This window comes from Accipiter gentilis, chromosome 4 (assembly GCF_929443795.1).
Source record: "Accipiter gentilis chromosome 4, bAccGen1.1, whole genome shotgun sequence".
Taxonomy (NCBI): domain Eukaryota; kingdom Metazoa; phylum Chordata; class Aves; order Accipitriformes; family Accipitridae; genus Astur; species Astur gentilis.
Window position 1 is genome coordinate 12,604,050 of NC_064883.1, and position 11,854 is coordinate 12,615,903.

Genomic DNA, 11,854 nt, shown 5'->3' on the forward strand with positions numbered 1-11,854 from the left:
GTGCGATGTATACAATGTCACAGAAATGTATGTCTAAAAGAGACTTCAGGAGTAATTAGTCTGTGTTCCTCCCCCATGACAAGGTCTGCTGTACCTATGCAATTTCCAAGAGATGTTTTTCTAACCCTCTCTGGAAGAATTTTTCAATAATAAAGAGCCCATCACCTCCCCTAGCAATCTATTCTAGCGATTCATTATGCTTGCCATTAAGTGGTTTTCCCAGTCATCAGACTTGAACCTTCTGCACTTTAAGTTCAGTTCATTATGTTCTGGATGTAGAGAACAGACTATTTCCTTCCTGTACGCAGAAGTCTAATGTATTTGAAGATTTATGTCTGTTCTCTGTCTTTTCTTCTTCAGCCGCAATAACCATCAACAAATCCTCTTTCCTGAAATGTAATGCTTATACCTGGCCACAATACTCCATTGGAGGGCCATCAAGGGTGATTAAAATGTGAGATTTCTCCTTGTGCCTTTCGGGACAATCACCCATTTGAACATCTTTCTTAATAATATGACATCACTTACTCAGGTTCTACATAGGACAACTCCTAAATTGTATTTTGAAGAACTGTTTCTTATCAGTCGTTCCCGATCTTATTTTTTAATTATTCCCATTTAAGAATAATACATACTACTGCAAAAACACATTCCAACTACCCAGGCTAACTGTATGCCACACTGGATGGAGAGCCTGGACACATCTGCCATCCATGAGACTCTGTGCCTTGTGCAGTCAAATGCAAATACAGAATGTTAGTGAAAGGGTATCTCTCTGTTTCTTTGAACTACATTTTAGATCTGGCCTTAGCTATGGGTTAACTTCTGGAAAGAACCCGTATTCAGAACATCATTAAAATGACACCAGAATCAAAGAACCCAGTTTGATTCTGCAGCTGAAATACATGTTAGTATTCCAAGGCATTCAATTCACAAATAGTTTACCCAGATATAAAGTATAATTTAAGCAATGCACAAAACTTTTCCTAATAATAAATGAAGAACAGTTTCATGTGTATGGGTACTGACCTTGAACATGGATTCTAAACCTCAACAGTCATGAAATCCTACACAAAGAACCGAGGCAAGACATCCGTCAAGATTCAGGGTTTATTATCTTCAAACTCCTGTAACGTTAAAAAAAAAAAAAAGTATAAAATGCATGTCTTTCCAATGGGAAGAAAAGCTAATGGGCAGCATATGTTTGTGTTAAAGATATAGCTTGTCTCTGTCACTGAACAAACTTCTGAGATTTTTGTTTTTCAGTATTATTTTAACTGATGAACAATGATCAATGCTATCTAACAGCGATGCTTTTGGGGTTTTTTGTTTGTTTGTTTTACAGACACCGAGTTGACAACTGAAGCATTTGCTTAGCAATACAGATTATTTTTAAATAATAGCATTAAGATCTATACGTATGTGTACCAGTGCAAGAACTATATGTGTGTGTACTAGTGACACCTTTGTTTAAGAAGCTTGATAAGAGCGATAGCCATCTATGCCAGGTAGTATTACTCCTTACATTTATGCTGTTTCATCCTATTAACCCTCCCGCTAAAGAAGAGCTTCTCAACAAGTTTTTACAAGCCCAAATTATCTCTGCATATTATCATTAATTAGGATATTATGAGCATCAAACTTCAGCTACTCAGATGTTTGAAGTCAACTCACTAAGTAAACAGTATCTTTTGACTCTGACTCATTACTACAATTAATTAATCTTAAGAATCTGCAGCTACCACATGTATTAGGCAACAGAACAATAGTCTGTACTTTCTTAATACTCAAGGTAATTAACCATGTTCACAGATGAGAACTTTTGGAAAAATAATACCAGAGCAGAAAATACAGGTGCATATTAATGCAAGTTCATGCTGGCTCTAAAGGGAGAGCTTCCACACCTTCTGCTTTGTCCTGTTGGCAGCACAAATAGTAACATGTACGTGTAAAGCTACACTTCTTCCTTTGTTAAACGGGTTAAACATTGATCATCTCTTAGAAAACATCCTTTTTTTCTTTACAGCTTGGCTGCATCTCTACTGTTGCAAGCCAGTAAGTAAATAAACGAAAAAAATAGAAGTACCAGTAGCCAAGGTGGTCATTTAAATAAAATCCAGCACCTTTGGAAAGGCATATCAAATTAACTTTTTTATTTAATAATCGTATTCCTTTCTAACACCCCCACTCCTCCCCAACTAACATGTTTCTTGTTTGTTTGGCTTTTTTTTTTTTTTTTTAAACACACTGCACAAACACACACATATATACCCAAACCACATGACAGGATGAACTACATGCAATTCTCCATCGCAAATAAAGAAATTCAAATTTAGTTCTGTGACTGGGTGTGATATGTTCTTAAAAATATATATATTTAACACATCAAGAATCTATTTAAGACAGTCAGTCCAAGAAGCCCACATTTGTGCCCTGAAAGCTAAGCATCCTTTGGTCCTCTTTGGGGTCATACCCCCTCTTGTCATGCCACAAACCAGACCATTGCTCTGTCCTGGATTTTGGGCAGTTCCATCCACATATTAACTGAAAACATACTGCACATTGCCTATGCAGAAGCATGTAAAACTTGTTCTTGGAAATATGTGGACACTATTCATATATATCACACACTGAAGAGCATGAACCTTGACGCTTCTGACAAACAAATCAGCTATAAGCTGACAGCTATTGTTTGATAAAGCTCCTGATTAGCATTGTCAAACCCAAAGGCAAATAGTTTCTGAAGAACTTGAGAAAAAAAAAAAAAATTAGCAATGACAGTAAAAACAGCGCAGTAATTGGTACTTGGTATTCCACTTGTACTTCTGTCAACGCTAAGCCTGAACACATGAGTAAGTGTGGCTCAAACTTGAAAACTAATACTCATTGACTATGCTTTACTTGGCAATAAGCTGGAAAGTCAATAAACTTACAACGCAGAACGATTGCTCAGAAACGTGCTATAAAGGCTGCTTTTGTCCGAAGTCAGTTGAGTCACTAAGGAAGGACTCACTGCCTCAAAACCACGTCAGCTTAAACCGTCTCTCCTACAATCTAGGTCCGGCCAAATATGATAATTGTTGTACTTTAATAACAGTTTTAGGCTGCCACTTAAAGTGCCTCACCACCATTTACATTTATATACCGAGTATGCAGGGAAACCTCCACGGAGGTAAAGGCAAAAACCACACAAACTACATACAGACCTGAGAATGGGTGTCTTGAAACCCCATCTCCCGCAGATGCTTCTGAGCATCCTGCTGCCTCAGAAAGCAAAAAACGCAAAACCAGCGGCAGGTCTCTGCCGCCACTCACTTCTCCTTTCCGAGGCAGCTTTGTAGCTTTGTGCAGGGATTAGCAGGAATTTAGTGTGAATTGTAAGGGATTTTATCAGGAGTGATGAAATTTAGTAGTACAGTATAGTGAGTCCTGACCTTAAGACACGGGAAGCTTTGCTAGGGATTTTAAAGCAGTTCCAGGATTTTACCCCAAAGGCATTAACTTTGCAAGACTTCTGCAAGAATTAACCCTGTGCCATTCAGTGAGTTCAAATCTGGTTTACGACCATTTCTCTGGGTTTTTAATTGCCTAGATTAAGCCACGTATTTGCAAGAAAAATCAGTGTGCAGACACACAGAATACATTTCCTACCACATCTAACAGAACAGTAAATTTCTATATTTCATTAATAATTGTATCATTATTAAAAATATATATTATTTTAATAATAACTTTAAGATTTCTGTTAGGTCTGTTTCAGAAAATTTGCCTGTTAAAATAACATCTTATCCAAAATACGTATTCCTTTCACACACAGGACTCTCTCTCCTATTGCACTGCCAAAAATACCACGCAGCAAGTCCAAGCTCCTAAACGCCAGCAAAGCTTATACCCACATATCTCCTCATTGTCTGCACCTGTGCAAACCCAGTACAGCTTGTGGGTACACAGGTGTCAGAAGCACTGGGAAATGGCAGGGACACCGCTAGGAGAATCAGCTGGCCTGAAGATTTTGGGGGAGGAATGGGTGGGTGTAAACATAAAAAAAATAAAATAAAATAAAAAAAATTAAAAATCAGTCAACCAATAGAGAAGAATAATTTCATTTAACTGAAGTTCAGTCAGGAAACAGATTAGAAAAGGTATGTTTTTACTGTAGCTTATTTGGGTTGATTGAATCCCGCTTGTGATGGTGATCTTTCGGATCAGGACGGCACAGAAGAGAGTCATCGCAGGGGACCCATAAAATCTGCAGCTGGTGCTGGGGCTGCCTCATCTCCCCCCAGCTGCTGCCTTGCCTCCCCTGGCTGGGGCACACACCTGCGAGGGCGCAGACCTGGGTTCACCAGCCTCCTCGCTTCAAGAGGGATTTAATCAATACCGCCCCGCTCTCAAAGGCGGTGCCCTGCTCCACAAAGCTGTAGGGCAAAAAGGAAGGAGAGCGCGAATTTGGCTGCCGTTCCGCCAGCCATGCCAGGCGGAGCAGCAAGCAGCCAGAGCGGCCCAGGTGCTTGGGGCACTCACCGGGCAGCTCTGCGCTCCCCGCTGCTTGGGGCAGCCCAGCCTAAACGCCGAAAGCATCCCAAGCCCTGGGACCAGAGCCCGCTCTGAAGGCAGCCGAGAGCTCTAGCCAGCGAGCAGCAAAGCCAGCTACGTAACATGACAGGGTACTTCTGAATTCGAATTGGTGTTAAAAGTGGATTAAATCCTTCAGAAAACACCTTTTTCCAAATTTCCAGATGCTCATAGCTGTTAATTAACACCAAAGTCTGGAAAATGACAAAAAAAAACCCCCCACAACCAACATCTATGAAAAGAACAGTAATAAACATTCTTTCTGATTTATCAGATATACGTACCGTGGAGATTAGCGGGCACACTGTTAGGAATTATTTTAGCTATTCCTGCGAGACATTGCTATATAGCAACATTTTAAAAACCTTCTCTATCTTTCAAGTAGAATCAACTGATTTATTATATACAGCTCTGGTGTAAATAAATTACATCCTAACGCTCAGGGAAAAAAGCTCACAGAACTGGCTGTCAGTTCTGTATGTTGTATGTCATAATTAACTTTTTTTCTTTTTTTTTAATTTGGGGCAATGTTGGTGGGGGATTTTGTTTCACTTTATCCAAATTTATTTTATTCACTTAAATTTATTTTATTCACTTGAATTCTTTGGCGAGACCCATCTGAATGCTCCTCCACATGTGGCGCTTCTAAATAATTCACCCATCTGATCAGGAGAAAGCATCTAGAAATCTTTTCTTAAGAAAATTAATTTCTGGTTTGAAGAAGAATTGGTAGACACTGAACCCAGCTGTGTTGAAGAACTATCTATCTCATGCCTTGTTCCATGCAGCACTATAAAACTCTCAGTTTCACAGCCTCCAAGTTCACAGATACTTTTAAATAAACAAGGAAATAAAAGCACAAATGCCTATGTGCAGGATGCTATACTACCACGGTACTGTAATCTGAAGGATCGCATGTTCTTCTTCTGAAAACTTCACAGCTTTCCAGAAACTCTTCATCCATGCTGCAGACCTACTCGCTTAAAATTTTCCCCTTGATTCCACCAAACTCCAGCTTTTCCAGCTTTTGAAATTCCAACATGTTAAAGAAAATTTCCTAGATCAAATGAATAAAAATTAATTAATGGTATGCCTCTACCAAAACCAGTAATGAACCCGATGTTTGAGATGGTTTTTGCCTCACTTGACCTTCTCTCTTCTTGTTTGGCAGAATGACAAGTTAAAATCTGTGCCATCTTAAACAATTAACATGAAAAAAAAGTGGAGGAGCAACAGGTAATTTCAGCAAGGCTTTATCCTGGTTGAGTCACTTATAGGATTAAAACACAAGTGGAAATGAATTGTCCCATAGAACATACAAATTCAACTCCATTTTATCAGATGCAGTTAAAAAAGGCCTAGATAAAAAAAGAGCAAGCGCTACTAAACGCATACTTTCATGTATGAACACATGATCTATTATCATAACACAAAATGTTGCTACGAAAATTAAACATAAATCTTTCTCAGAGGAGTAAAATTGAACCCACTTCAACCTCCCTTGTAACATGTGCAAAATTAATTTCTATGGTCTCTGACTTGAGTGAAGTAATTGTTTTATGCCCCAAAGGGATGAAAATAACTGGTTCCTTGTGCGCTTAGAAGCGTGCAACACCTATTCTCTGTAGGAGCAAACCAGCCGTGGGTTCCCCAAGCAGCTCCTGGTGGACTGCAGACCCCCGAGGCTCAGGGTTAGGATCTACAAAGACTTCGCTCGGCTGCCCCCGCCGCCCCCAGGGGACCTGCTTGCCCAGGGCAGGGCTCTCGGTGGGCCCATCCGAATGTCAAGAGCCAAGACCGTCAGCAGGGTCAGCTCACCCGACATGGCTGACGGGCGCGATGGCTCCGATGGGCACAAGCAGCCACGCTTGCAAACCTGCTGGCACAGGACGCTGCCCCTAAGCACCGACAGCTACCCCCCAGCCAGAGCACCTCGACCCGTCTCTCTGCCGACGGACAGCCGAGAGCCGCTGCCTTCACCCCAAATCCCTTTCAGAGGTAGCTCTGGCAGGCGCCGTCAGACGCTGCAAGACTGGATTTCTTACTCTCCGATAGTATTTCAGAGGGGTGAGATGGAGAGGCGTACCAGCTAAATAATTGCAGAGCTAAAGTACATCATTTTCCAGCTGGGATCCCAACAGTGAATCTCCCGCTTCCCAGAAGGGCATCCTAAGCAGCAGCCAGTCTAGGCTCCTACTGCAACGGCTTCCAGGCTCAGGAAAGCATAAATAAAGGCCCCATGGAGCAGGAACCAGAAGCTATGACTACGCCCGTCCTACACAACTACCCTAACCACACTATCAGAAAAATATTCTACGCTCCTTTCCTGACCTCAGATTTTTCATCTTCCGTTGCTTGTTGGCACAGATTTAAAAGGGAAGGTGAAGAGTATTCTGTCTCATTCATCCAAGGACTAGCCTAAACCACCACATTTTTTCTCGCTAAAAACAGATGACTCCTTCTCAATTCTTAGAAAAAGCAGAGGCAGGTGCCATGCTCAGGAGAAAGCCCCAGCCACGGGCTGCATATGAAGAGTAGCACTTTACTCAAGCAACTTTCAAAACCCTGGGAAGGGCTGCATTTAAGAAACACATTTGTCATTTTTCTTACTGCTAACACCAGTCGGCTGCTTGCACAGCACACAATATTTGCATCCTGTTCAACACTCCTAACTCTTCCTATGCAGTGGTGTAATTTTGCACTCTGGATATTAGAAAACTGAGTCTTGCTGTCTGTATAACTGAGAATAGCCCATATTTCTCAGATATTATATTTATCCAGCAACATACATGATGAGCAATACCTCCTCTACAGTAAGCTGTTGGGGAACATATCAAATCTGGAAAACAACACCTCAGATCTGAAATCCCATGGTTTAAATTCCTTGCCACAAATGAAGGAGCTCTCCAATCTGTTTCTGTGACTTTAAGAATGAATCCTTAAAGCTTTTTAAGGTAGTTTTAACTATTTTCACATCCTCCAAAGCTTCTTCAGTTTCTCCTTTGAAAAGATTTTCCGGTGAAAGATACAACCTAGACTAGAATGTAAATAAATGAACAGCAGAAGAAAAAAAAAATTTAAAAAAACTTTTTAAAATGCAGTCATGACATCAGTCATAAAGTTAATTTCCACTTTATATGAGAACACAAAAAATAATATGTATCATCTTTCAAAATTGTTATCTCTAACTACTCTGTCAATTATCTCATAATACAACTCTCACTTTTGAGATGCTCCCAAAGCATGTTCAGCCTGTCACAAATCCCTCCAGCTAGACTGACCCTTATGTATCACCTTTTGTACAGTGAACATTCAGGAAATAACAGAGTAAAGGGACTTTTTTCCCCCAATAAAACTGATATTGGAAATTTATTCACCTGTTTGCTGTAACACCTCCGTAGCCTTTGGGTACTAACTCTCATGTAGCATACGTTGTGCCAGCACATACGCAAGTGCCAACACAAGTCCTCCTAGTTTTTTTCATTTAGTACATTAGTGGAAGAGGGCTTCCCCCAAGCCCAGAATCAAACCTAGAACACATGCGTACCTGATGCATAATTCTGGACAGCAACACGAATAACCTGAAAGAGAGAAGCAGGATCCATGGATAACACTGTCTGCAGGTAGTTAAGGTGGGGTGTGGGGAGCAGTGATAAGGACAGGACTACAGGTTGTTTTTTGCTGTTCTTGTTTCATCAGTTTATCCAAAACTGGTATACCTTACATTTATTGCTGTCCTGGTTTCAGCTGGGATAGAGTTAACTGTCTTCCCAGTAGCTGGTACGTGCTATGTTTTGAGTTCAGTATGAGAAGAATGTTGATAACACACTGATGTTTTCAGTTGTTTCTCAACAGTGTTTAGACTAAAGTCAAGGATTTTTCAGCTCCTCATGCCCAGCCAGCGAGAAAGCTGGAGGGGCACAAGAAGTTGGCACTGGACACAGCTGACCCAAACTGGCTGACGGTGTATTCCATACCATGGGACGTCCCATCTAGTTTAGGAACTGGGAAGTGGGGGCGGGGAATCGCCGCTCGGGGACTGGCTGGGTGTCGGTCGGCGGGTGGTGAGCTATTGCCCTGCGCATCATTTGTACGTTCCAATCCTTTTATTACTGCTGTTGTCGTCATTTTATTAGTGTTATCATTATCATTACTAGTTTCTTCTTTTCTGTTCTATTAAACCGTTCTTATCTCAACCCAGGAGTTTTACTTCTTTTTCCCAATTTTCTCCCCCATCCCACTGGGTGGGTGGGAAGTGAGCGAGCACCTGCGTGGTGCTTAGCTGCTGGCTGGGGTTAAACCACGACAATTGCAGCTTCACATCAGATACACAATGTTAATTTCTTTAATTAATATAACGCAAGTAGGGTTGGCAAGGGAGGGGTGGGTGGGTGGAAACAAAAACCTTTTCCTGGTCATATTTTTCATTCTATTCCTCCCCTCCCCGCCCACTCCCCATATTCTTCTACTTCACATTGCCACCCCTCCTAGGTACTTCTTCCCCTCTCTTTCTCCAAATCTTACAAAGAATTATATATGGCTCCACCCAAAAGTTTGGGCACCACTTCAAAACCTGCTATTTGGGGTTGAGATCAGAATGCACAGGCTCTGTCATTCATCAGTACTTGCCTTCTAACGTACAGCAATAACTGGCCAGGCTTTCAGGTTAATTTCAATGAAAATTTGATGTTAGCCTGTTAATGTCCAGCTTAAAAACACAAGGAAGGAGATGATGCAAAGTCAAAGAAGTGGCAAATGGGGCCTTGCCACATATAAAAGATGTTTGCCAAAGTAAAAATATATGGAAGATCTGATAGCGCAGTGCTGTGTGACATAGGAAACACCATGATTTCTTCAGATCAAGCTTCCTTCCCAAGCAAACCTAAGCACACTTCCAAGCACAAATCCAAGCACCCAGTTCCCATCCTGCCACAGAGAGCATTCCTCCGGCGCACAGGTGTTCACACCACAGCTTTTTCCCCTGAAAAAAAAAGAGTGAAGTACCCTGTACCCACTCACCACATCAATACCACTGTAAGCCTGTAACAGAAAAAGCAGATTTACTCCTCCAGGTGCTCTCAGGGAGCTCTCTTATACAGTGACAGCCCTGCCAAGCCTCCTCCTTCTATAAGCATGACCCACGAGCTGTTTCTTGCAGGAGAAGAGGATCAGGTCTCTTCCCTCACTGCCTGGTCGCAGGTCACCCTGGAAGCTGCACACTTGTCCCCTCAGGCAGGGGGGGTCAGGGAGGCTGGCCGCCCACTGTTCCTAAGGAAGGATCGTGGTGACCATTTAGAAAGTACAACAGGCTGGCTTTGAAGGGGATTCTCCCGTTTCTTGACCAACAGAAGCGCCTCCAGAACAGTGAATCCTACAGAACAGCTTTGCTTGCCAACGTTTAAAAGTTCTCACACTCTCAACCGAAACGGTGGGCTTCAGTGGAAGCATGGGGAAATCTTACTGATGACAGGAGGACAGAAAATGCATAAAGGCGGCTCAGTCACAGCTTGTTTGCAAACCCCCCATTTTTTTGATTTGCATAGCTCTTACCAGCATTTTGTAATTCACAAAAGGAAATACCTACCAAGAAACGCGGTAAGAAAAGAGGCAGCAAATATATACCAACAGGAGGGGGCTAGGGAGCAACAACCCAACCTGAAAAGGTTATATGGCTTCCGAAGAACAGTTTTCCTTTCACTAGTCAAAAAACATATTTCATTCTTAAATACACAGTATGTGAATGGTACCGCCGATGACTAATTATTCCGCTCAGCTGCAAATTTAATAATCTAATACTGGTTGAAAGTATCTATAATGTAATTATGGTGTTTATTAGACAACTAACAGACAGATTAAATCCATGTCTTTGCTATTGATGTACCGTACATGAACTGACATTTATGTATTAGGTACTTAGGTGGTTTACTACCCTTACTTGAAGCTACCTGGTCAGTAAGCAGATTGCAAAACTCCTCCAGCAGAACTACTATTCGCACAGGCATGCTGTAGGACTTGGAGTGGCTCCGTATCAGGTAGATGGTGTGAAATAAAGGTGGGATTAAATTACAGATCTTCAGGAATTCCATTTCTTGCCATAGACTGTAGAAGCTTGTGCTGTTTTGCCCTTCGGAAGGCACAACAGCTGTGCGCTGAGCTGCTGCTGGCATGGGATGACACAGGAAGGATTCAGACTCATACAAGCAGTTTGGTTTGGTCTCTGTTCAAAACAGATGAAGTCTGTTCTTTTACCACTCAGAACTTTTATTAAAATGAAAGTTGTAGAGCAATGCCAGCCTCTACAGGTGGCAAGGTTCTGGTGAATACTGTCTGTCCATTGCCTGGTAGGTACTCCACACATCTCTGGCCTCAAAAGTTCAGAAGAGACCTGAAAATTTTTGCACTCTGTCACCGTGGACTATTTGCTAACTAAAAGCACCTGATGAACTATAGAAGTTTCAATCCTTTCTTCTAGTCATACATCAACAGAAAAACTGTTTAAATATATTTCAGTTCACTGATACAAAATTATCGTCCCCATGAAGAAACTAAATTTTAACACCGGGGTTAAAAAAAAAAGAAAAAAAGAAAAAATACGTAAACATGTGAGTACTTTAAGGTTTTAGTTCAAAACTTTAACAGTAATCGTTAACCATGAGTAAAATAGGCAAGACAATACTTGTGACTGTAAGCTGTTCGCAGAGCTAGTATCTCCAAAACTGAATAACATCATAGAAGCTGGCACTTTATTATATTCCATTAAAGTATAATTATTTTATATACAAAGTAGTATATTAGCTAAATATTTCTTTATTTCTAACTGCTTTATTTAATTTCTTTTAGCAGTAGAATTTATCTATCTACAGATTTACTGCAGCTAAAGATCAAAAACAATGCTGAAAAAATGCATTCTAATTGATTTTGCTACCATTATATCTCTCACCTATTTTTATGACAGGAAAAGTATCCACATAAAGTTTAAAAAAAAAAAAAAAAAAAAAAAAAAAAGCCAGCTCAGCACACAAAGGAGCATGATTTAATGTGTGTGCCCCTGCAGCCCTGATATATCTCGCCATCATGACTTACAGTTATGTCAAGACAAATTATAGATTATTCTGTAACACACAAATATAAACGCAGACAAAATATACATCTCATTCTCTCTACCCTCACCATCTTCTACTTCCTTGAAAATGTCCTGAGAAGCAGGGTAATAGCTGCTTTCTTTGGCTTTTAAGATCTTAATCATTTTTTGGACAGGACTCTGAAGCTATAATTTAAC

At 40.9% G+C, this 11,854-nt stretch overlaps 1 protein-coding gene across 1 annotated transcript in view; it reads right to left on the minus strand.

The window, feature by feature from the left end:
* Positions 1–11,026, minus strand: part of DNAH11 (dynein axonemal heavy chain 11) — a 151,916-nt gene extending 140,890 nt beyond the window's left edge. The window contains 6 exon segments of the mRNA XM_049798917.1: positions 4,525–4,769; positions 5,465–5,632; positions 6,508–6,517; positions 7,388–7,497; positions 7,499–7,612; positions 10,521–11,026. Coding sequence (XP_049654874.1) covers positions 4,525–4,769; positions 5,465–5,632; positions 6,508–6,517; positions 7,388–7,497; positions 7,499–7,612; positions 10,521–10,742 — 869 coding nt within the window. The 5' untranslated portion in view covers positions 10,743–11,026.
* Between the last annotated feature and the right edge of the window lie 828 nt (positions 11,027–11,854).